Source organism: Phyllobates terribilis, unplaced genomic scaffold (assembly GCF_046119375.1).
Source record: "Phyllobates terribilis strain yellow unplaced genomic scaffold, ASM4611937v1 Scaffold_5__5_contigs__length_657084704, whole genome shotgun sequence".
In the NCBI taxonomy this organism is placed as follows: domain Eukaryota; kingdom Metazoa; phylum Chordata; class Amphibia; order Anura; family Dendrobatidae; genus Phyllobates; species Phyllobates terribilis.
In genome coordinates this window covers 485,236,047-485,263,384 of record NW_027362765.1, presented here as the reverse complement: position 1 = coordinate 485,263,384, position 27,338 = coordinate 485,236,047, and the positions used below count along the sequence as shown (strand labels likewise).

General features: G+C 43.5%; 1 protein-coding gene across 3 annotated transcripts in view; it reads right to left on the bottom strand.

The window, feature by feature from the left end:
• Nucleotides 1–27,338, bottom strand: part of A1CF (APOBEC1 complementation factor) — a 91,807-nt gene that overhangs the window by 49,415 nt on the left and 15,054 nt on the right. For 2 of the 3 annotated variants that reach the window (XM_073685494.1, XM_073685495.1), the window contains exon 2: nt 18,495–18,638. The exons of the other annotated variant lie outside the window; for it this stretch is intronic. In XM_073685494.1, coding sequence (XP_073541595.1) covers nt 18,495–18,593 — 99 coding nt within the window. In that variant the 5' untranslated portion in view covers nt 18,594–18,638. The remainder of the gene's footprint in view (nt 1–18,494; nt 18,639–27,338) is intronic. 3 annotated transcript variants of the gene reach the window in all.

Below are 27,338 nucleotides of genomic sequence, written 5' to 3'. Positions count from 1 at the left end.
GAAGTGTGTAAATACAGTCCACTTCTCACAGATTCATGCATACATGTACTGTGTGTGTAAAGCAGATCACAGCCTTTTGTTTTTGGATTGTGAACCCATTCAATTCAAAGGATTACATTCTAATAGTATTTTATTATTTTATGATAAGTGGCTTGCGTTTAGCTTTCAGATTTAGGCAATGACATTCTTGTTCCACCATTTTTTGTAAACATGAATCTTTAAAAAAAAACTGCTCCAAAATTATTTTCTTAGTCTGTACAGTGTTTTATTAAGGGCAGCAGTTTGTTCTTCAGAGAAGCTTTTCTATTGGACAGAAGCTTGTGACTAGGGATGAGTGGATCTGTGGAAGTTCGGGTTCTGGTACCGGACCCGAACTTTATTTCAAAGTTCAGATCGAGTACCAGAAGTGTACCCGAACTTGTACCAGAACCCAAACCCCTTTTAAAACAATCTCTCTCTCCTCTCGGACTTCCACCGAAACTCTGAATATTGCAACAGACTCCCGGAGAAGTCCGTGTTCGGCGTTTAGCACCAATGCTCAGTACGATCCTCGAACTTTTAAGTTCAACTGTACTTGTGACTATAAGCAGCAAACAGTAATTTTGGATTTAAGGAGATGACACTTTTAGTCTGGTTAAAGAGAATGTGTCATTCAAAAATATTTTTTTTTGTTCATTTTGATTTTTTTTCACTTTTTGATATCATTATCTACATTAATAAATAAAAAAAAGAAATCTAACAACATTAAACACTAGACCATTTCCTTGAGTTATACTTCATTCTAATTATCACAGAAAGGATTATAATGAGAGGCAATGCCAATCACAATGACAGTTTGCTCATCCTCCAAACTGATGACATGAATTTAATGCTGATTAAATTCTTACGTTTCTTGCAGAAATCCAATTTGCTGTTTTTGATAAATCCATTGTTAAAATTGTAAGGGTGAACCCTGCACTTACAGCTCTCTCGCTCCTCTGCCGTTTCTCCATCTGTTGCCTGCCTATTGTCTCTTAGAGATTGGTCACTGAAACATGAGTTACCTATCACTAAGAAACAGGAGGCAGGCAACAGTCGGGGAAGAGGCAGAGAAGGGAGAGAGCTGCAAGTGCATGGTTCACCCAGTGCACTTGCAACTCATTAGTATACAATTTCAATTATGGGTTTCTCTAAAACAGCAAAATGGATTTCCACAAGAAAAATGAGGAATTAATCAGAATGAAAACGCGTTTACATAAATGCTAATAGCTTGGGACATAACATCTCGATGACAGGTTTAAATACTCCAAAGCAATTCATTAGAGTCTGAATCAATCTTTTTTTTTAATACATAAAGTGATATATATACGAGAAATATATATATATTTAAAAAATAACATTTTTGAAAAAAACACATTTAAAGGGAACCTCTGACAAGATAAATTAGAAGGTTATTAGAGAGATGTATATTTTACTCTGTAAAGCTACAGAGTTTATCTCGCTGGTCTTGATTGGGAGACATGTTGGAGCAGATGCTCCTGATTCATTACGAGGCGCAGGCCTCTGAGTCAGGTGAGGCACGCAGTGCTGTGCACCTCTGTGTGCACCTCGCCACAAATCTTATTTGGTGTAGCGAACGCTGCTGTTGGTCATGAATTTGACGAACGGGGGTCACCATGCCCCCAAGGGATGTGGCAAGAATGGTGTGAAAACACCAAAAGTCACATTTTTTGAGCAACCTCATGTTGCGGATAAAAAGAATGCAAGTTTTCAAAGGTTTTTTTTTACAGAAATCTGGCAAAAAAGCTTTGCCAAATCGCTCCCTTTGTGTCTTGGATGACTATTTCAAGAGGCCAGCCCCCCCCCGTTGCGTCTTCTCCCCATTCTGTTCCTTATGACTGACAGGTCTTTCCCTATGTGCGCGAGTACAGAGAGACCTGTCAGTCTAGGGGACAGGAGCTGGGAATAACAGTTGGGGACCTGTGTTTTGCACTAGTCATCCATAATGCATGGTCATCGACTGGCTACAACTGGCACAGTTGTAATTGTCCAGCCACTCTCTAATTCATGCTAGCCCATGGTTCAGATTGCAAGAACCTTGACAGGTTCTGGTGACATGAAAACCTGATTTATGCAATAGGTCGTCATTTTCTGATGATGTTCTTTCAGTTTCATGGTTGCTGGAAATTCCATAAGTCAGACTCCTACCAATCATAAAGTAATGGACTATCCTAGCAATACGTCATCTCTTTATTAGATAGCAATAATACTTTAAAGGGATTGTCTCACGAGAGGCAACCCCTCTAAGATTAGTATTTCTGGAGCAATCATCAACAGCCAGCCAGACATTCCCCTGCTGTGGCTACTGCAGAAAAAAAGAATTTTTGACGCTGCGCATTTTCGGTTTGCAAATAATGAGATGCATTAGAGTTACAGCAAAGTGGATGGGACTTATAGAAATCCCTTGCCCACTGTGATTTTTTTATATTGTGTAAACTGACCTGTGGTGTGTTTTTAAAATCCACAACATGTCAATTTTTCTTGCAGGTACGCTGAGCTTTAGGTAAAAAATGCATTTACATTTCTAGTGCGTTTCTGCTGCGGAAATGCACTAAAAATGTATATAAACCGCACATGACTGTATCAATAAAGTTTTGTCAAAGCCAAATACCACAAAATATAAAAAACAAAGTAGCTTTATTTAAAACATGACATACTGGAAAGAGGCAAAAAAATCAGCATCAAAAACGTGATAAAAACGCATGTAAAAAAATGCACTCAAAAACACAATGAAAAAAACACAACTAACCTAATTTACCTTATAGGCCCAGATCAAAACCTCACCATATATTCAACGTGGGAGCGTATTTTAAGGGTCTGCTTACATGGACCGACTGGCAGCATAATATGACCTCCAATTGGTAAACATTTATTAATCTGGGGCCGTATAATAGTCTGTTAACACAGGCAGACCAAAGTAAATGATCTGTAATAAATCGCTCAGTGCACATAGACTGTAATGGTTCTCTCCAGTGAGTCCTGCTTGCAGCAGAGGACGATGTGCTGCCAAAAACAATGAACTTTAGAGCAGCACGAAAGATCATTTCACCCAATGAATTAGTGTTTTGCTTGTTCATCAGGTATCAGCAGCCTGTTTACACTGCAAGATAGTCATGAAACAAGCGTTTTTAAGAATGGTCGTTCACGACTATTTTGCAATGTAAATGCAGCTTTAGGCTGTGTGCCCACGATGCGTTTTTTAAGCGTTTCCGCAGTGGCAAAAAAAGCTGCAGAAACGCTTAAAAAACGCATGGTAGAAGCCCTGCCATGTTCCCCAATGATAATCCGCATGTGCTGTGCGCATGTTGTGGAAATTTCCGCTGCGAATTATCATTGCGGAAAAAAATGCAGCACTACCAATTATTTTGCGGAAGCGCTGCGTTTTCGCCGCCATTCACTTGCATTGGAACGCATGGAATCCGCATCACTGGATCTGTACATGCGGAATCCATGCGTTTCAATGTGCGGATGGTACCCAGGTGTGGAGGACAGGAGACTCTCCTCTGGACCCGGGTACCATAGATCCTGTAAAAAAAAGAATAAAATAAAAAATAAATATTATATTTACCTTCTGATGGCTCCCGGTCTCCTTGTCTTCGCTTGCCGACAGCTCGCGGTGGACTGAAGGACCTGCGCTGACGTCATTTAGTCATGTGACGCCAGGTCCTTCAGTGCAGTGTACCGCGAGCTGCCGGCAAGCCAGGACGGAGCGAAGCAAGACTCTGGGGGCCATCGGAAGGTAAGTATAGATTTATTTTTTTTATTTTTTGACATTCTTTGGGGTCACACTATATAAATTCATGCGTTTGCATGGATTTATATAGTGTGACCAAGTTGTCAAGCACTTTCCAAGTGATGCTAAAATCGCTTAGAAAGCACTTGTCAACCCGCATGCGGAAATGCAAATGAAGAACGCTACACATCAGCATGTCCCTGACAGGAAAAACGCATGTACAATCCACATGTACAATCTGCATGTACAATCGGCATGTACAATTCGCATGTACAATCTGCATGCGTTTTTTCTGCCAGGGAGATGCAGAAATGCTCAGGAAAAAATCCGGAGCATTTCTGCATCGTGGGCACATAGCCTAAGTCTGTCTTTAAAATGTCTTTGTATTTAACTTAAAATAAGTAAAAAGATAGGGGCGCAATAGCGCTGTTATCCAACAACAACCACGTGGGTAAAAAGAAAATGTGCTCACCTTAATGAGTTGTGAAATGCACAACTCATGTAAGAATTAGTGACGAAGGGCTGCAGCCAGCACAGAATCCCTAGGGATCTTGTAGGTAGTCTGTAGTAGGATGAAGTAGGTGCTGGTAAAAAATCCGCGCTCCTCCGTAGTGAAGAATTATGACGAGAGATTGTATAATTAAACAATCTTGTGGTTTATTGTTAAAAGCTACGATTACTACGCGTTTCGTGGACGTCCCGTCCACTTCCTCAGGTACATAGCTGATGTAGACCGATTTATCAAACGGTCTTATATACATAAAACTACACGTGGTGAAAAAAAAAAGGAGAAAAGCCCGCTGTTATTCTTGGCGCCAAGACCAACCAACGGTTTACAGAGAGACAGTGAAATTACTTATAAATAGATTAAATAAAATTATTGGTCGACTAATTACACTCTTATGCAGATAAAATGAAAACCATAGAACAAATAATTAAAATGACCTCTGAAATGTAATGATCCAAATGTTTTAAAACATTTATATTAAAGCACATGGGATAAAACATTTGTAGTTGATCGAGGACCGCAGTGTATGCGATCCCAAAGTCCTAGCTATATTGTATCATGTGTGAAAGATCAGAGAGTCCAGACCGCTCTGCCAGACCTCACACCTCGTCGGCTGACAGGCAGAAAACCAAGAGCTGAAGGAATGGCAGAAGGTGCAAGCCTGCTACTGGTGTATTAGGTATGAGGTGTTTGTCAGTGAGGAAAGGGGGGGAAGGAGGGAGGACGGGCATGTAGAGATGACTGAGGACCGCAAGTGTGTAAACTCCTGAACGATTGGTATATTACAATGTATTGAAGATAAGATCTTCCAGATCACTGTGCTGGATCTCACACCTCGTCGGCTGACTGACAGAGGACAGGGAACTAAAGGAAGAGAAGAAAATGCAAACTAGTCTCCGTGGGACGTACTAGTCTGCTAAAGGTATATTATGTGTGTTATCAGTAGCAGTGTAAATAGAAGGGGGCAGGTTGTAGGAAAGAGTGGGGGAATGAGGAGATGGCTGTGTGACTGTAGACTTTGGGATCGCATACACTGCGGTCCTCGATCAACTACAAATGTTTTATCCCATGTGCTTTAATATAAATGTTTTAAAACATTTGGATCATTACATTTCAGAGGTCATTTTAATTATTTGTTCTATGGTTTTCATTTTATCTGCATAAGAGTGTAATTAGTCGACCAATAATTTTATTTAATCTATTTATAAGTAATTTCACTGTCTCTCTGTAAACCGTTGGTTGGTCTTGGCGCCAAGAATAACAGCGGGCTTTTCTCCTTTTTTTTTTCACCACGTGTAGTTTTATGTATATAAGACCGTTTGATAAATCGGTCTACATCAGCTATGTACCTGAGGAAGTGGACGGGACGTCCACGAAACGCGTAGTAATCGTAGCTTTTAACAATAAACCACAAGATTGTTTAATTATACAATCTCTCGTCATAATTCTTTGTATTTAACTTGTAAGAACTGCTTTGAACTTTTTCCTTTTCTGTTTGCTATTTTTTATGAATTACCAGCATTTTATGAAGTACAGCCGGTCTTCACTTTTGTACCTGGCACCAAGAGCACCTCTGGCACTTACCATACTTCACAACATCATGGCGTCATGTGATGATGTCTAGTCACTAGGTCTTACCCAATGCCATGAAGTGTGCTGCACCGTGAAGTAATGAAGTATCACACCACAGAACCTAGTAAGTGCCAAAGGCGCCTGACATGCCAGATCCAAGGTGCCATCCACAGAAATAAAAACAGAATGCTATGGTGGACCGGACTCAATGCCACATCAGGGCAACAGAAATCAAACTGCTCATCTCTACATGATATGTATTGTAGTAGATCGGTTCACTCAGCTGCATACAGAGGTAGACACAGGAACACTGTCTCTTTAAATCTTCTGCTGGGTTTATTAAGAGTACTGTGACTCGCCCCCAGAGCCGTGGGGTACTTGGGAGCCGGGTCTCTGGATGCCGGTGGGGGATATCACGGTGGCTGGCCCGGTCCGTGGCCCAGGAATGTCAACAAAAAGGGGAATTATTTATAGGGATTTGTAAAGTGTTCATGATGCCACCTGTGGAATGTGGCTAAAGGGAGCCGCCGCTGCGGAGCAGTCCTCTGAGGCAGATGTTAGGGCAGCTTATGATGGAACGGCTCCCCACAGGTGGAGCGGGCCTCAGGGCAGCGTGGGGTAATGGATGGTGGTGCAGGGGAGAGGCGGCCAGGACGGTTCAGGAAGAAATGACGGAAACTCACATGTGGGTTCGCTTCGGTACCTTTACTAGTGTAGATTCAGGTATGGTCCAGGGTACTCGGTAGGCAGGGTGCACTTCTGGACTCTCCCCAGTGAGCGGGTATAGGGCCTCCTGATCCGTTGCTTCCACTTGCTAAGCTTCTGACCTGCCTGGAGCTAAGCCTGGCTTAATTACTGCCTCTCTCTCTATCTTGCACCTGCTGACCTGGTGGTAGGGCCTTCTCTTGAAGATCACTCTCCCTGAACGCTGGGGCCTCCATGACTCCTAGCCCTGGTACTGTAGTCAGCATTGGTCGACCTGGGACTTGTAGTCCTCCAGGTGTCCGGTGGTCCCTACTGGGTGTAAATAACCCTGTAGGAGCAGACCCGGTGTCCGGTGTATATTTCGGGGTGAGCCTGGTACGCTCCTCTGCCCCCTTCAACTCCTCTCTACTTTCCTCCTTGCCGTCGGCCACTCTCAGGGCCCTCACTACGGCAGCAGCAGACGAGCTGCGTCTTCGCTGCTCTCAGCGTCAGCACGCTCTCCAACTCCTTGTCTGACTCTAAACTCAGCTGCCTGGCTCCACCCTCCCTATATATATCCCTAACGGGCTCCCTCTGGTGGTCTGAGGTGGTAGGGTGGAGGTGTGTGAATGTGTGAGGGCCTCTGGTGGAGAAGTCCATCCATGCACCCTACTGGGTTCTGTTGGACCCGTGCGTAGCATGGCGCCACATTCCCCCCTAGTACAATTCAGTACTCCTGGACGGAAGCATTTTTGTAACAAGTTAACAAATAACAATTATGAATTACAGCAATAATAATAATAATAACATTAATTAAGTCACAGTAAGTTCCGTAACCTAGTGTCCATTTCACCGATGAAAGAACATGAGGGACACGCCTGAAAACCCTCAATGTAGGCCCTGGGGGTGGCTACAGGGCATAGGTGATCCAGATGCTGGACCACGTCTTCAGCCACGCCAAACGGGTTTTTGTTCCATGGTCACTTAAGGGGCACTCCAGGGAGTGCAACTATGTACAGGACAGTTTTTGGGCTGCTCACAGTCCTCAGCCTACAAGTCTTTATACCCTGACGGGTAATCAAATAAACACATATATTTAATTTCAGTCCATACAATAAACAATACAGTAAGCAATGCACAACTGGGTAACTATTTACACTGCAGGTATTTCTACTTATTCCTTATACCTGGCAGGGATCTGACCTTTTGTACTGCGTGTTGACCTACGTAGTACTGGGGTGTTGTTGATGTCTGTGTTTGCCCTGTCTGCTACTCTGTCAGATCTACGTGTGGGTAAATTGTAAAACTGTCTTAACTTCTCTATGGGACTGGCAAGTACACTGGTTACTGGGCCTACTGGCTCTGCTTCTACCGGTGATCTTCTTTCGGGGATTCTTCCTGAGCAGGCTCTTCTGTGGCACTTACAGGTCTTACTTGCAGTGGAGGGTCTTCTGGCTGTTGGTAGAAGTGCATCACAGGTATTATTACAGCTCCATCCAGTTGAGGCCAATCTGCTGGGAAATCTACTAAGACAGTATGGAGTACATCTTCTTTGGGTTCTTCAGTCACTATAAGAGGTACTTCTTCCCGTGGCTTCAATAGACCTGGGCACAACTTCAAGTGGTCTCTTGAGACTGTTGCAGTTGTTTTTCCTCCATCTTTACTGATTAGACAAGTTTTTCTATTGTCGAACCTGGAATCCAACACAGTGTAAGGCTCTCTTTCCCACTGATCGTCCAGCTTGCGGTTTCTTCTTTTTCACTTCAGCACAACTTCTCCAGGTGTTAAGGGTTCTGCGGGTGCACTCTTTTTGTACTGTGCTTCCTGCTTATCTCTCACCCTATTTACACTGTCTTCGACACAGGACTGTACTCTATTGTACTGCTCCTGTCGAGTCGTATCCCAGTCTTCAGTGGACATATCTGCTTCTGGCTCTACCACTCCAAGCTTCAGGTCCATGGGCAACTTTCCGGGTCTTGCTCTCATGAGGTACGCTGGAGTACAATTGGTGGAACTCACAGGTATGTGATTGTACAAATCTACCAGGTCAGGTAGTTTGTCTGGCCACTGATTCCTTTCTTCTAGAGGTAAGGTCTTCAGCAGGTCTATGACGATATTGTTCATCTTTTCACATAGACCATTGGTTTGAGGGTGGTACGGCATAGTCCGAATCTTCTTACACCCGTACAGATGGCAAAACTCTTTGAACAGCTCGGCTTCAAAGGCAGGGCCTTGATCCGTCAGCACATTATCCGGGAATCCATGGGGCCTGCAGAAGTATGCTTGAAATGTCATTGCTGCAGTTTCTGCCGTCAGATCCTTGATGGGGGCTACCACCAGGAACCGGGAGTAGTGATCCACCATGGTCAGGGCATAGGAGTAGCCTGACCTGCTGGGTGACAGCTTGATGTGATCCAGAGCGACCATCTCCAGCGGCTGGGTTGTCTTGATGGACTGCAAGGGTGCTTTCTGGCTGCCGTAGTCTTTTCTTCTGAGACTACAGGGTCCACAATCCCGGCACCACCTCTCTATGGAACTCTGCATTCCAACCCAATAAAACCGACTCTTCAGGAGGGTTTCCAGCTTCTTCCAGCCAAAGTGCCCTGCTTGATAGTGGTAGGCCTCCAACACTATCTGGATGTCTGTCCTGGGCACTACAATCTGCCATACCATCTCATGGGTCCTAGGGTTGACATACCTTCAGCACAGCTTCTCTCTATAGATGAACAACCGGCTTCTCTCATTCCACAGTTGCTTGGCTTGTGGAGGAGCATCCTTCTCCAGGGAGGAACCTTCCTGGGTTATCAGTTCTTTGATACGGCTGACAACCGGGTCGCTGTCCTGGGTCTCCTTCCAACTGTGATGAGGTAAAGGGTTTAGTGTCTTACCACGATACCTCCTGGAGGTGTGCTGCTCGTGGACCATCCCATTTCTGTGGAAGGCAGGTAGCTCAACCTCCTCCAGGTCATCCACTTCTTCTTCAGTGTCCGACTGGTGAGGCATTCTGGATAGGGCATCAGCATTGGCGTTCTTGTGGCCTGCCCGGTACTTGATGGTGAACTGATAGTTTGACAGTCGGGCCATCCAACGCTGCTCCATGGCTCCCAACTAGGCTGTCTCTAGATGTGTCAAGGGGTTGTTGTCAGTATAGGCCGTGAACTTAGTGGAGGCTAGGTAGTGCTTGAATCATTCAGTGATGGCCTAGACCAAGGCCAGGAACTCCAACTTGAAGGAGCTATAGTTTTCTGGATTCCTCTCAGTAGGACGAAGCTTCCTGCTGGCATAGGCTATCACCTTCTCTTTGCCATACTGTTTTTGACACAACACAGCTCCTAGTCCCTCGTTGCTGGCATCAGTGTACAGCAGGAAAGGTTGGCTGTAGTCAGGGTAGGCCAGGATTTCTTTGCCAGTCAGGATCTCTTTCATCACTGCAAAGGACTCAGCGTGCTCTTTACCCCACTGGAAGGGGGGGGGGGGGTTTGCCTCTGTTGGACTGTCCTACCAGGAGATCTTGCAAAGGCGCTGTCTTCTTGGTGTAGTCCTTTACAAACCTCCGGTAATACCCGACCAGTCCCAGGAACTGACGTACCTGAATACCTGTTCGTATTCCTGGACCACCCTGTGCACACCTTGTTTTTGATGGACAGGAGTGGTGTCAGTCCCAACATGGAGCTGTTGACACCAATCCTCCAGCTGAGCTTCGGAGTCATTGTCCTCCATTGTATCTGGTGGGGTCAAGGATTCCACTGCGTGTATGGCGTCATCATTCACAGTATACAACCTGGCAACAGTGGCGTATCTTGGTAATTTAACATCACCCTCCCCATAATTTAAGAGACGTACGGGTACCCTCCCATTGCGTACATCAACTACCCCTCTAGCAGTTAAGAGTGTAGATCTGTGCTCTGAGCTAATGGGCTCCACTACCGCCTGGTAGTTCTGTCCCTTGAGTCCTATTGCTGCCCTACACCAAATCAGCATTTCACTCATCGGGGGAATCACAATGGGTATTGGGTCTGTCACCCATACATCACCCATCTCACTACCTGTTAGCTTTACCTATTGCTGGTACAGGAGGGCTCGAATCTCTCTCTGGAGCACCTTCCTCTTCCCTGGTTTGGCAGTGTCAGCAATCTGTTGGAGCAAAAACAACACTTCTCCCAAACAGTTACCAACAATATTTGTACCAAGTATCATATACAAGTCTGTATCACCAGGGTTAGACTCCACTACAATCAGTCCTTGATCCTTTAGTTCCGCTCTCCCCACCTTCACTGTCACGTCCTTAACCCCTACTAGGTTAAGAGTAAGGCCGTTAGAGGCATACACAGAGAGGTTCGGGGCTGTAGGGTGGAGTTCATCTATGGACCAGTACCTTTTGTAGAGGACATCAGGTATGATGGTTACCTGCGAGCTGGTGTCCAGTAATGCAGGTGTTGCTATCCCATCCAGCACGATGGACAGGAAAGGCCTTCCTCCTAAGAACCGGTGGTACCAGCTTGATGGGCCTGGTTGCTTTACTCCTGGGTGTTGGCCCTCGGCCCCAGGGTTTGCTCGTTTAAAGGACAGTTCCGCACTGTGTGGCCTGCCTTGTGGCAGCGGTAGCAGACGAAGTCTCCTGGAGGGCGACGTTGGTCGTTGATCCTCCCACGGGGTGGTGTTGTCCTCCTCCGGGGAGGCGTTGTCCTCCTACGGGGTGGCGTTGTCCTCCTTCTTCTCCTCATCCAGGGGACATCCTCAGGACTGTCGGCGAATAGGATCCTTCCTTCCGGCTCAGGCTCCGTCTGTAGCTGCAGGGTGCTCAGGACAGTGGCCAAGGTTTTACTTAGCTGGTGCACTTCGGAGCGCAGGCTGTCCAGCTCGCTAGGGAGCACTGTTTGCGTCTTTGTTTCAGCCGTTAATGAAGGAGCAGTGGGTGCTGCGGGCACTGGGGTGGCCCCACCCTGGTAACGCTGGATAGCAGTATCTGATTGTTCCAGGGGCTGCAGACCTTTAATAGCCATGTCCTTCAGGGTGTCAAAGGTGGCATCTGGATGATCTAAGGCCCACCACCGTACAGTTCTGCTCTCCTCCTGGGACCTCAACCCCTGGATGAACTGTTCTGTCAGCATTTTATTTTCATCTTGTATGCTGGCTGGACTAACCTGTTTCAGGGCCCGCAGGGCTTCCTGTAAGTGTCAGGCATAGTCCCGGATACTGTCCTCAGGTTTCTGGGTACAGTGATAGAACCTCATCCGCAGATCTGTCTCAGTGCGGTTTTCAAACACAGTTTGCAGTCTCTTAAAGATAGTGGATACTGATTCCTGGTCTGCGGCTGGCCAGGTTTCAACTTCCCGCTCTGCGGCACCAGTCAATTGTCCCAGCTCAACAGCGGCTCTCTGCTTACCAGTCATAGAATACATGTCCAGAACACCGCATATTTTCCTCTTGAACCCAGACCGGGTGTCTGGTTTGCCAACATACTGGGGAAGCCATTTCGCTCCAGGGATATATGGCAGGGCCATGGATATTAACGGAGTCACGACCCCTGCTGATGGAGCGGCCGCTCCGGCCTGTGCAGCGCCGGGCGCGGGCTGGGCATCAGGAGCGTTAACCGGTGCTCCGGCGGCTTGCTGGTTGTCGGCCATGGTTGTGCCTCCCTAGTAAACCGTAGCCTACATCCTGTTTCTTTAATCTGGTAGGCCGCAGCTCCGCAGACGACGGTCTCCTTCCAGGACCTGATGCTTCCTGGTGCTGCGTCAGAGCGCGAGGCGGGGCTTGAGCTTCGCGTGCTTCCAGCAGTCACGCCTCTCCGATTCCTGCGGTTACGCCCCTCTCCTTCCTGCGCGGTGACTCAAAAATGGCGGACAATGGCGGGAAACAGCGGCAATTGGCGGGAAAACTTCATCACAGTGAGTATTACGGTCTTTTAAGGTGCACAGTACCCGGTGACAACGGGCACGGAATCCTGTTCGTGACGCCAGAGATTGACTCGCCCCCAGAGCCGTGGGGTACTTGGGAGCTGGGCCTCTGGATGCCGGTGGGGGATATCACGGTGGCTGGCCCGGTCTGTGGCCCAGGGCAGTCAACAGAAAGGGGAATTATTTATAGGGGATTTGTAAAGTGTTCGTGACGCCACCTGTGGAATGCAGCTAAAGGGAGCCGCCGCTGCGGAGCAGTCCTCTGAGGCAGATGTTAGGGCAGCTTATGATGGAACGGCTCCCCACATGTGGAGCGGGCCTCAGGGCAGCGTGGGGTAATGGATGGTGGTGCACGGGAGAGGCACAATGGACGGTTCAGGAAGAAATGATGGACACTCACACGGGGGTTCGCTTCGGTACCTTTACTGGTGTAGATTCAGGTATGGTCCAGGGTACTCGGTAGGCAGGGTGCACTTCTGGACTCTCCCCAGTGAGCGGGTATAGGGCCTCCTGATCCGTTGCTTCCACTTGCTAAGCTTCTGACCTGCCTGGAGCTAGGCCTGGATTAATTACTGCCTCTCTCTCTCTCTTGCACCTGCTGACCTGGTGGTAGGGGCCTCCGTGACTCCTAGCCCTGGTACTGTAGTCAGCGTTGGTCGACCTGGGACTTGTAGTCCTGCAGGTGTCCGGGGAGTCCCTACTGGGTGTAAATGACCCTGTAGGCGTGGACCCGGTGTCTGGTGTATATTTCGGGGTGAGCCTGGTACGCTCCTCTGCCCCCTTCAACTCCTCTCTACTTTCCTCCTTGCAGTCGGCCACTCTCAGGGCCCTCACTACGGCAGCAGCAGACGAGCTGCGTCTTCGCTGCTCTCAGCGTCAGCACGCTCTCCAACTCCCTGTCTGACTCTAAACTCAGCTGCCTGGCTCCACCCTCCCTATATATATCACTAACGGGCTCCCTCTGGTGGTCTGAGGTGGTAGGGTGAAGGTGTGTGAATTTGTGAGGGCCTCTGGTGAAGAAGTCCATCCATGCACCCTACTGGGTTCTGTGGCACCCGTGCGTAGCAGGGCACCACATACTGCATAAACCACAGCAATGTTAGCAAAAACAAACACAGCCTTCCTGGCCTCACAGGAAAAGCAAAACATAATGTATTGCACAGTCCTTGTTGCTACGGGAAACCACTCGCTTCAGGAACAAATAATCCAAGGTTTATTTTTCCATCACATGACAAAATAGCTCCAGACCCCCCCCCCCCCCACACCAAATGCTCTAAAAGGTTGGGAATTTATCCTCTGACTTCCTCCCTCTCTACAGGTGTTTAATCACCTTAGCACTAAACATGGCTGATTAACCCCTCTCATCACTTTGTGTGCTGGAACATTTTTCCTATGTTTATATTACTGGAGCTAATAATCTCAGTGTTACATATCTCCCCTCCAGTACTTTGCCAGTGACTTTTTCACAGTAAACATATTGTACAAGCAAAATTTCACTGTGCTGTTACATCACATCATAATATGAGTGAATATGCTCCCATTGTGATCAGCAAGCTGCTACATGTGCAATACACAAATTGCAAAAAAAAAACAAAAACAAATCATTTTAATTTTTTTGCTGTTCGGTTATGGCTACTTGCTGGTCTTATTCCAGTTTTGTAGTTACAATACCAGAGTCCATCCATGGCCAAGAATGACACTGTTTCTGGTATAAAGCAGACCCTTTTGAATTCTTGACAATCCCTTTAAACCTTTAGGGCCAAATGCAACAGCTTTATTTAAGCCCTGGACTTGGCTGCCTAAGACTTCATATGTCCTGTATATGTATATAAATCACATATTAAAGAATGCATCTATCTTTTAAAGCTGAGTTTACAGGGTGAGATATAACTAGTGGATCGGTGTTCATTTACTATCCATTTATATAGGCTGATACAAACTGTAAGATGCAAGCCGAATATCGTTAGTAGGAATGTTTGATCCTCAGAAAGTTTACATATTGTTGGCAGCACACACCCTATGTATGTGCTGCCAAAAACAATGATTTTAATGCACCACAATAACAATCCAATCAGCCGATGAATAACATTTACCTTGTTTGTTGGCTGATCGGTGTTATGCTTATCAAGTCAACAAACAGGAATGAGATTTCTTATAAATGCTTGTTTGACTGATTATTGTAAAGGGATCATAATACTAAGGATAAGGATTATTAAGGTAAAGTATCTTTTTAAAGTGTTGTTTCATCACTGTGAATGCTATGTCATCATGACCCCTCTATTGTGCCTACCTATGCATTGGCAACATTTCTAGGGACGTTTAAGTCTTGCACCCCAAATTTGTTTCTCCTGGGAAGCCCTGTGGCCCTCCTGGGATTGCCACTGGCCCATCTAGGGGTTTATATAAACCCAACCCCCTTACAGCCCAGGAATAATATGATATTCAGGACATTTGGTAACCATGCTTATTATAGCTGGATGTGCCAAATTATGCCGTAGATTTAAATGCTATCAAAGCAATTACTACAACTACTACTACAACCACTGCTGAGAATTAAAAGTATTCTTCAGATCATTAATAAATTGTCTATATCAGGCTTTAGGATGCAGAAGAAAGAAGGAAACCGCAATAAGCAAGGTATGAAACAGGCTGCAGACATAGAGAGATAAGGGTGCATTGACAAAGAGACAACAAAGGAGACACATGAGATAAGAGGAAAAGAGATAAAGAATTAAAGAATACAAGCATTAAGGGAAGGGGAAGGACACAGGCACACAATGTGCTATGCGGAACAGTAGATCGAGATCATATTGTCTACACACTCCTATTTTCTAATGGTTACAAATAGCCCATTCAGAACTTGTAAATGATTTTTATTTTAGATAAAGGATCTAAGTGAAGTGTCCAGAACTGACCTATTGATGACCAATCCATGAAATAGGTCACCAATTTGATGAGATGGGTGGTGGTCTAACACCTGGCACCCTCAGCTGAAAACTGCATCGGCAGCAGCAGAAAATAAGCAATATATCGCGCACAACACAGCTGCAGATAGATCAGAAGTAGAGAGAACCCAATTTTAAAAGTTCGGCGTTCATACCGAACAGTTAGTGTCCGGTGCTAAACACCGAACACGGACTTTCCCTGGAATTTCATTGCAATGTTCGGAGTTCCAGGGGAAGTCGTTTACAGGAAGAGAGATAGAGGGAGAGAGAGAGATATTCGGGTTCAAGTTCGGGTACAGTTCTGGTACCCAAACCGAACTTTGGAATAAAGTTCAGGTAGGGAACCAGAACTTGAACTTCCAGGGGTCCGCTCATCCCTTATCATCAATGGTTCAGTCCTAGACAACCATCTTTAAACATAATGAATCAAGAGGTGTGAGGGGTGGAAGATGTCTCAAAATCCATCCAAATAGTGGTCTACTTTATATTTATTTCCCAGAATCTCCTTATACAGGGGTATGTCTGTAAAAAATATAACGCACTCCTCACTTTGGAAAGTAAATAACTTTATATTGGAGATGAGTGAATCGATATGCAGGACCATCTAGTGGCAATGGCAGTAATCCATGGCCACTGGACAGGAGCGTTGTAAACCGCCTCTACGTGATGGAATTCTTGGCTCATCTGCTTACTAGTAGGGTCTCCATGACATCATGCCGCAATGACAATGCTATGACAGATTACAAATTAGAGGAGACACTGAAAATTCCAGTAGGTAGGAAGCCATTTTCAGGGCTAACATATGGCGGCCATGGACTACTGACGAGGCCACTGGAGAAGGGTCCTGCTAACCAATTAGCTCAGTTTTACTTTATACATTTATACTTATAATAACTGCAGTATAAGATGATGTAGAGCATCTTATAGTTAGTTTATGACAGGTGGAGTCAGAAAATTGCAAGCATCCAGATCTGTATAACACAGGGCGTACTCATTTTTACTGTAAATTTTTGCATAGAATATCGTTGTCTACTATACTGTCCTATACAGTAAAAAAAGGTATACTGCCACAAAAGAACCCTCGTTTAGCATAAATTGGGTCTGCGGGGCACTATACCTTCAATTTAATCACAAAGTCTGGACATAGCCTTAATGATATCCATGGTCATCTGCTTATTCCGTCGCTCATTAAAGGACCTGTCTGAGCTAAGAATGATGGTCTCATTTTTTGCAAAAACGGTGCCACTCTTGTCCATGGGTTCTATTTTATATTTAAGTCTGTACTGTGATTGAGTAGCAATACTGGAGACATCCGAAAAATAAGATTGGCACTGCTCTGGAAAAAAAGAAGACCAATCCCTTCAAGTTATGGCCAATTTACACTTGCCGACTGCTGTTAAAGGGTTTTTCCGGTCCAAATGTGTGACTGCAGACTTATGAATCCCCCCAGCGCACGCACTGTGCACTGCGGGGATTTGCCGGTTTCTGAGCCGAGATCGGAGGGTATGTATGTGTTATGCATACTCCCAGTCAAGGCCCGTCTAGTGGGTGTGGCCTCGCTCCATACACTTGTATGGAGCGTGGTCACGCCCCATCTAGTGACGCAGCCATCCACTGGGCGTGGCCGACTAGAGGGCACAACCTCGCTCCATACAAGTGTATGTAAGCAAGGCGGCGCCCACTGGCCGGGAGTATGCATAACTCATACATACCCTGTGGTCCCGGGTTAGAAACCGGCGAATCCTTGCAGCTCACATTGCATGCTTGGGGAGATTCATAACTCTGCAGTCACACAGAGTGACTGCAGACTTATCGATTTGGACTGGACAACCTCTTTAAATGAGTTCCAATCAACTAAATACAAAGTGATTGGCAACCTTTTAATATTCTGTTTGGACAGATTGACCAGAATTTTATGCTCACAGAATGATTATTAACATGATTGTTGATCATTATCGGTAGCACATCCCCTCTTTAGACATGATGATGTCCTGCCTTTAACGATAATTTTAATGACAGTATAAAAGATCCATTCACCTGACGAACAAGCGTTTTGCTCGTTTGTTAGGTGATTTTTTTTTTTTTTTACACAATCCGATAATTAACGAATGAGTGGATTATTGATTCATCTGATTGGGCCTTAAAGGGAATCTGTCTGCAGGTTTTTACTATGTAGTCTGATTACACCATGAGGTAGGGGTTAAAACATTGAATTCAGCGATGTGTCACTCATCAGGCTGTGTGCTGTTTTCTTACAATGAAGGATTTATCACTAGGACATTATCCGGCCATGCCCCTTCCTCTCATAAGCAGCTCACTGTCAATAGATTATGTACATACAGAGCCTGGTGTGGGTGGGCTTAGCTTTATCAGCTCTGCTGAATTCTACATCTAAGGACTCTGATTGTGGCACAACTACTGCACCCAGTAATCTAAGTGATACATCGTTGGATTCAGCTTCTCTTTACCGACATCAGGCTGCTCTGAGGTAGTAAAAACCTGCTGACAGATTCCCTTTAAAGAAGCACTCCCATGAATATTTTTCACATTAAATGTGTGTATACATACATGTAATGTAGTGTGAGGGTATTAATATACTCACCTACCGCCGCATTCTCTGGGATCCAGCGTGGTTCTGCTCCTCTTCTCAATGACGTCACCGCTCTGCAGACTATCCGGATCACTCTATGCGCTATGCGTGAGTCGGAAGTCTCTTTTTACATTGTAAGGCAATGGAGCCTTGTTCTGATTATTCATAGACTGACATTGTGAAAGCCATTTCCGGGTCACACAGAGCACAGAGTGACCCAGAGAGTCTGCAGAGGGGTGACGTCACTGAGAAGAGACACTGGAGAGAGCAGCTGTAGGTGAGTACATTAATACATTCCCACTACACACCATATACATTTACACACATTTAATGTAAAAAAATATTCATGGGATTGCACTTTAAATCTCCATTATCACTAATGTCTATACTAGCAGTGCAGATCTCAGTCTTATCAGGGATATTGTACATCATGAAGAAAAATTGTGCAACACGTCATTTCATACTATCGGATATCATTTATTGAAAGATGACTATGCGTCAAACCTAAAGCTAAAGCGCCTACCTGAGTCAAACTATATCCTGTACGCTGAATCAGAGCGCGCAGTGAGGCTTCCTTCTGTGTGGCGGACATTCCATCCCCGGATTTTTGATTTGATTCCATTGTGAGTGATTATCAGCAAAAAATCAGGTTAATTAGGTGTGCTCACTGCAATCAAATTTAAGATAAATTAAATGAATTAATATTTCTGAAAATTAAAAAGGTTGCAAATAATTTAAAAATTATTGTATGACACGCTACATATAGATGGGAATTATTTGGTGTCAGCCATCTGTCTTTATTGATATAGATATTATTAACATAAGATATTAAGATAGTATACATTGTACAACACATTATCACAAATTATATACATAAAGAGGTGTTCACATTACATTTTCACAAATGTATTTAAAGGAAACCTGCCATGTTCAAAATGGCATCTGATCTGCCAGCAGGATGTTATAGAGCAGGAGGAGCTGAACTGATGGATATATACATAGCTCAAAAAAATAAAGGGAACACTCAAATAACACATCCTAGATCTGAATGAATGAAATATTCTCATTGAATACTTTGTTCTGTACAAAGTTGAATGTGCTGACAACAAAATCACACAAAAATCATCAATGGAAATCCAATTTATTAACCAATGGAGGCCTGGATTTGGAGTCACCCCCAAAATTAAAGTGTAAAAACACACTACAGGCTGATCCAACTTTGATGTAATGTCCTTAAAACAAGTCAAAATGAGGCTCAGCATTGTGTGTGGCCTCCACGTGCCTGTATGACCTCCCTACAACGCCTGGGCATGCTCCTGATGAGGTTGCGGATGGTCTCCTGTGGGATCTCCTCCCAGACCTGGACTAAAGCATCCGCCATCTCCTGGACAATCTGTGGTGCAACGTGACGTTGGTGGATGGAGCGAGACATGATGTCCCAGATGTGCTCAATCGGATTCAGGTCTGGGGAACGGGCGGGCCAGTGCATAGCTTCAATGCCTTCATCTTGCGGGAACTGCTGACACACTCCAGCCACATGAGGTCTGGCATTGTCCTGCATTAGGAGGAACCCAGGGCCAACCGCACCAGCATATGGTTTCACAAGGGGTCTGAGGATCTCATCTTTGTACCTAATGGCAGTCAGGCTACCTCTGGCGAGCACATGGAGGACTGTGAGGCTCTCCAAAGAAATGCCACCCCACACCATTACTGACCCACTGCCAAACTGGTCATGCTGAAGGATGTTGCAGGCAGCAGATCGCTCTCCAGACTCTGTCATGTCTGTCACATGTGCTCAGTGTGAACCTGTTTTCATCTGTGAAGAGCACAGGGCGCCAGTGGCGACTTTGCCAATCCTGGTGTTCTGTGGCATTTCTTTGGAGGGCCACACAGCCCTCCATGTGCTCGACTGAAGAGATCAATTGTTTGCATGACAGGAATAAAATGTACAGAGTCAGTCTCTGATCCAGCTCTGGCATAGTATTGGTAAGGTGAATATGAGTATTCCTTTATTTTTCACCAAGCTGGGCTGCTCTTTTTTATCTATACTAGACAACCCCTTTAATGGGACTTTTCAGAAGTCTCATTATCATCACAGGCTCACTGGTAGAATTACAGGTAACATTTCTAGATGTAACATCCATTCTTCACATTAGATGATGTCACATCTCCTCTTGCTTCAATTCCTTCATAATGACCTTTGCTCATGCTCCTTAGATGCTTCATTACAAAAGTGATGATCAACATAGTATCATAGGTTGAATAAAGATCTAGGTCCATCAAGTTCAACCTTTCTCCCCCAATTGTATATTTTGTCTAATTTAGCTGTAACCCACAATGTTATGTTACAGTCTATTGTTGCTAACATACATGTGCATATCCTGAAAGAACAGGAAGTACAATCGTACAATAGCTCCAGTCGCCAGTGTGAAAATTGCAATATGTCATTTTTTTTAGATACAGATTATGATATGAAAAATGTTACCAAAATGTAAAAAAAAATATGTTTATCATAAAAACCCCATTTAAACCGTAGGTCATTTTCTAATGACACATTCCCCTTAAAGACTCCAATCTCTATACAAATTTGATACTTTCTCATGCAGACACACGTAGCATAAACCATGTCCAACAGAGTATTTTGTGCCATGTCTTGGAACATGTCAATCAAAGAGAAAAGTATGGATGACAATATCTGTAGTTTTTTTAGACTACAACAAAGAAGACACATGATAATAGAAGACAACTATAGAATGTTTCATCTTGCCCCCTGAGGAAGTGCAACGAAATGCATGCCAGTGTGAATGGACACTGGACCTGCTACTAAGTCTATCTATACTGTGATTCTACTATAGGTAATTATGCTGTTGCTACAGGCTATTTTCTTACCTTTTATACTCTAATGCATATCTATGATAGCTAAGACAGTTATAAGGGTGTCAGCATAAACCTATAATTTATTATATGATGCATGTTTAGGTCTGTTGTTGTGCCCCTCCTTCTGAGGTACCTACTGATTTTATTAATTTTAAAGGTATTATAACACTTTTTATATTTTTTATGCAAATTGACTCTTCAGAGAGGAAGAGGACTTGAACTCTATAGTTCCACCTATTGGAAGTAGCAATCCTACAAGTCACAATTGACCCTTTAACGAGTCGTGCAATATGACTTAGGATAATAGCCAAATCAGAATCTCAATTTGCAGACACGGTGTTTCGGGCTGTTGGCCCTCGTCAGTGCAAAGTATGAGATCTGATTTGGCTAGGTGAGAGGCTCTGGACTGAGGTCTAAAGGGTAACGTTTCTCCTTGTGGAGAGTGACACACCGGCTCTGGCATGCCAAGGTAAGAAGGATTATTCTCCGTGCAATGCTGAAAATTAATGTAGTTGTCACTTTGTATGGCTGGCCACTTGCTTTGGGCTCAGACATCCTTTTGATCCATTAAAGGAGTGGTCTGGTACCTATAATGCCCTTTCAAAATATTTATCTGTAAGCCCTAACCACTTCTGTAATTTGCTTTATGATAACATTCCCTACCATTCTCCCTATACAACTAATCCCATTCCTTATATCTGTCATGTTTTCTTTAAGTTCTGTGACGTTTGATTTGAGGGGAGTCTCAAAAGGGACGTCACAATAGAATGGCCCTGCAGTCACTTCCTCGCAGCTTCTATCACCCCCTCAAGACAGAACTTTATCAGGAGAAGGCCCTACAGACACTTACCATACCTTTGTCACTGCCTTCTCCTGATGCCGTTCTTTTTCAGTGGGGTGATGGAGAAGTGCCCGCTGAAGAGAAGTGAGTGCAGGGCCATCCTCCTGTCACATCCCGTCTGAGGCTCCTCTCAAACAAAATGTTACAGGAATTAGGCTGCGTGCCCACTATGCGTTTTTCAAGCGTTTCTGCCACAGAATTTCCGCGGCGAAAATGCTTAAAAACGCTTGGTAATACGTGCCCCACGGTCCCCAATGATAATCCGCATGTGCTGTGCACATGCTGCGGAAATTTACGCTGCGGATTATCATTGCAGAACAATCTGCAGCATGTCCATTAATTTTGCGGACACGCAGCGTAATCGCCGCCATTGACTTGCATTGAACCGCGTGACATCCACATCACTGCATCTACACAAGCGGATATCACACGGTTCAATGTGCGGATGGTACCCCGGTCTGGAGGAGAGGAGACCCTCATCCAGACCCGGGTACCATAGAACCTGTAAAAAAAAAAATTTAAAATAAAAAATAAAGATTATACTTACCTCCCGATGGCCCCCGGTCTCCTCAGCGATGCGTGCGATGTGTTGGGTGGTGTGAGGACCTGACATGACGTCATTTAGTCATGTGACAGGTCACGCGACCGCTGACGTCGACCTGTCACATGCCTCAGTGACGTCATCGCAGGTCCTTCACACCACCGCGAGACACCGGGGAGACCAAACGGAGCAGAGAAGGAGACCAGGGGTCATCGGAAGGTAAGTATAATCTTTATTTTTTATTTTTTACCATTCTTATTCTTTTTTTTTTAACTAACTTGGTCACACTATATAAATCCATGCCGGTTGCATGGATTTATATAGTGTGAACAAGTTGTCAAGCACTTTTCCAAGTGATGCTAAAATCGCTTGGAAAAGCACTTGATAACCCGCATGCAGAAATGCATGTGAAGAGCGCTTGACAAACGCTTCTACCTGGCGGGAAAAACGCATGTAAAATCCGCATGTACAATCCGCATGTACAATCCGCATGTACAATCCGCATGTAAAATCCGCATGCGTTTTTCCTGCCAGGGAGAAGCGTAAAAAATATGCAGTATTTCTGCATCGTGGGCACATAGCCTCAAAGAAAAAAAATGACAGATAAAAGGATTGGCTGTATAGGGAAAATGGTAGAGAATTGTATAATACCACAAATTACAAAAGTGGTTAGGGCTTAAAGTATAACCATCATTATATTTTTTATTCTATAAATCAATAGTTCACATGAAGATAAGTAAGTAACTTGGTAATATATCTTATCATAGAAAACTGCTTCTTTCTCTGCCAGAATTGCTCAGTCATTATCAAAATTCTCAATTCTGAGGTAAAATCTGTGAAGACAGACTTTCCCATTACTGAGATAGGAGACAGCAGCTGTTATTGAAGATTCCATTTAGATGGGAAGAGGGAGGAGCTATAGGCTGAGCTCCGCCCTCCTCCTCTCCCTTCTATCTACATAGGAGACGGCAGCTGCTACTGATAAGACTCTATCTCAGTAATAGGAAAGTCTGTCTTCTCTGAATACAGATTTTACCTCCGAGTTGAAAATTTTGATAATGACTGAGCAATTTTGGCAGAGAAAGAAGCAGATTTCTATGATAAGATATATTACAAAGTTACCTATTTTTATGTGTTTATGTGTACTATTGATTTATGGAATAAAATTAAAACAGCGATTATGTTTTATAGACAGATATTTATAAAGGGCATTATAGATATAAGACAACCCCTTTAATGTAGCCACAATATAAGATCTTCCAAAATGTTGCATGTCTATTGAGGTGTTACTTAAATTATGCAACTTGTATCAAGTGTCCTGTTTAAAGCAGATACAGAATAGCAGAAGTTATCACAGTCGAATGTGCAAACCGAAACGCAATGTGCATAATGCACTGAAACCCCGACCACCAGATGTTCAAAAAGGACCCTGTATGGGGAACTCCACTCATTACATCTGTATTCAGTAACTAGGTACATGAATAGATCAACAGAGGGCAAACGTTTTTGGGCTAACCACAATATAAACATAGGTTCTGGCAAATCTATGGAGTGTTTCATTCTTAGTGGATTTGGTAATGCTAATAGGTCAGTAAAAAATGTAAACCACTGCACATTGTATGCTTAGAATCCACCAATTTCTAGTAAGCCTTACAATTTTTTTTATTGCATTTAGTAAGAAATATATTTATAATACTACTGCTTAAAATAGTAGTTACATTGATAATAGTAGCACTTATAATAGTAGCAACATTGATAATAATAGTGCTTATAATAGTAGTAGTAAAATTGATAATAGTAGTTATATTGATAATAGTAGTTATAATAGTAGTTATATTGATAATAATAGTGCTTATAATAGTAGTTACATTGATAATAGTGCTTATAATAGTTATATTGATAATAGTAGTGCTTATAATAGTAGTTATATTGATAAGAGTAGTGCTTATAATAGTTATATTGATAATAGTAGTTATATTGATGAGTAGTGCTTATAATAGTTATATTGATAATAGTAGTGCTTATAATAGTAGTTACATTGATAATAGTAGTGCTTATAATAGTAGTTATATTGATAATAGTAGTGCTTATAATAGTAGTTACATTGCTAATAGTAGTTATAATAGTAGTTACATTGATAATAGTAGTTATAATAGTAGTTACATTGATAATAGTAGTGCTTATAATAGTAGTTACATTGATAATAGTAGTTATAATAGTAGTTACATTGATAATAGTAGTGCTTATAATAGTAGTTACATTGATAATAGTAGTGCTTATAATAGTAGTTATATTAATAATAGTAGTGCTTATAATAGTAGTTATATTAATAATAGTAGTGCTTATAATAGTAGTTACATTGATAATAGTAGCACTTATAATGGTAGTTACCATGTTTGTGGATTAATACATTGCAACATTTGTCGTCAACTGGTGGCTCTCTGACTTTTGTGAGACTGCAGCTCTCCATGTCGGAGCCTTGAGAGCAGCTGGTTACGAGTCACTGGCCTTAGACAACTGCAGTGGTGTGAAAAAGTGTTTGCCCCTTTCCTAATTTCTTATTCTTTTGCAAGTTTGTCACACGGAGGTTTGGATTTCTTTTTCCCTTAATAATAAAGACCTTCATTTAAAAACTATGCATTTTGTGTTTATTTGTGCTATCTTTGTCTAATATTTAAATTTGTGATCTGAAATATTTAAGTGTGACAAACATGCAAAAGAATAAGAAATTAGGAAGGGGGCAAACACTTTTTCACACCACTGTATGTTAAAATGCTATATTGACAGCCGTATAGTACACCACAACACCATCTGTACTAGATCTCACAGAACAGGAAGAACACACGTGAGAGAACTTAGGAGAGCTTAATGAATTAATCAATCTATTTTGTTACAATTTCCAACTGTCCTACCAGTACACAGGGTCAGAAATGCCCCCATTATTGTGTTGCTGATTCCACATAATTAAATCTATGTTTATCTTCTATCAGTTACATTTTTCATTCTATCTTATCTGCTATCAGAAAGGTTTGGTCTCATTACACCACACATTCCATGTGGCACTGTCTCCGAGCTGTCACCATCTGATTACTTCTCCATGTCCCTCTGAACACTGTTTACTCTGCCGATATCCATAAATCTAGTACTATGTGAGTGCTCCGCTAAGCAATGTTTCTCTGTGTCATGGCTTCACGTGAACAACGTTCCATTCTTGAACGATGATCAGAAAAATACGATTCTACTGAAAGTCTCAGTCATTCCTTGGATATATTACCTGCTGTTTCTGATCCTAACCAACTCATTGATTTTGCACAGGACTCCCAAGATATGACATAGGTCCTACTCTTAGATTAAGTTCCCATGGTGAGTGTTTGATGGGCTCTTTATATTGCAGATTTTCTTTAGTATTTCTGATAAATTTGGCTACTTGTGTTTTTTTCATTGTGTTTTTGTCTCTTTTTTCTATGTCATAGTTTCAATAAAGCTACTTTGTTTTTGATACTTCCCGCTTTTCGGCTTTGACAAAACTTTATTGATGCAGTCATGTGTGGATTACAGGTTTTTATTGCGTTTCCGCAGCAGGAAGGCGTTAAAAACATGTGTTTTCTATCTGCTGATTTTCCGCCACGAATGCAATTTTATGGGGAAAATCTGCACATAAAACTCAGTGTACTCGCAAGAAAAATTTATAAATCTGTGGTTTGGTCTGATGAGTCCAAATTTGAGATCTTTAGTTCCAACCACCGTGTCTTTGTGCGACGCGGAAAAGGAGGAGGTGTGATGGAGTGGGGGTGCTTTTCTGGTGACTCTGTTGGGGATTTATTCAAAATTGAAGGCATACTGAACCAGCATGGCTACCACAGCATCTTGCAGCGGCATGCTATTCCATCTGATTTGCGTTTAGTTGGACCATCATTTATTTTTCAACAGGACAATGACCCCAAACACACCTCCAGGCTGTGCAAGGGTTATTTGACCAAGAAGGAGAGTGATGGGGTGCTACGCCAGATGACCTGGCATCGACAGTCACCAGACCTGAACCCAATCGAGATGGTTTGGGGTGAGCTGGACCGCAGAGTGAAGGCAAAAGGGCCAACCAGTGCTAAGCATCTCTGGGAACTCCTTCAAGATTGTTGGAAGACCATTTCCAGTGACTACCTCTTGAAGCTCATCAAGAGAATGCCAAGAGTGTGCAAAGCAGTCATCAAAGCAAAAGGTGGCTATTTTGAAGAACCTAGAATATAAGATATATTTTCAGTTACTTCATACTTTTTTGTTAAGTATATAATTCCACATGTGATAATTCATAGTTTTGATGCCTTCAGTGTGAATGTACAATTTTCATAGTCATGAAAATACAGAAAAATCTTTAAATGAGAAGGTGTGTCCAAACTTTTGGTCTGTACTGTATGTGTATCAATATTGGCCTGTTATGTGTCTACTTTAATTATCTTTTCGGAGATTCGTTCATTAACTTGGTCACATTTTGTGTTGAAGTAGGTGTAGGGCTTTTGCATCAGTTTTGTGTTCAATGTTTGCATAGGCGGATTATAATGAGGGCAATCCGGGCTACCGCCCGGGGCCTCGGGTATCCAGGGGACCCGGGGCTCCGGGGTGTCTATGGCCGGATTGCCCTCATTATATGTGCGGATTGTACATGCGAATTGTACATGCGTTTTTCCTGACAGGGACATGCTGATGTGAAGCGTTCTTCACATGCATTTCCGCATGCGGGTTGACAAACGCTTTCCAAGCGATTTTAGCATCACCTGGAAAGTGCTTGACAACTTGGTCACACTATATAAATCCATGTAAGCGGCATGGATTTATTGTATATAGTGTGACCGTAAAAGAATGGTAAAAAATAAATATATACTTACCTTCTGATGGCCTGCCGACGTCAGCGGTCGCGTGACTCGTCACATGACTAAATGACGTCACGGCAGGTCCTTTTCAGACCATCGCGAGCTGCAGGCAAGCCAGGACGCATCGGATAAAGACACCGGGGGCCATCAGAAGGTAAGTATAATATTTATTTTTTATTTTATTCTTTTTTTCACAGTTTCTATGGTACCCGGGTCCGGAGGAGAGTCTCCTCTTCTCCAAAC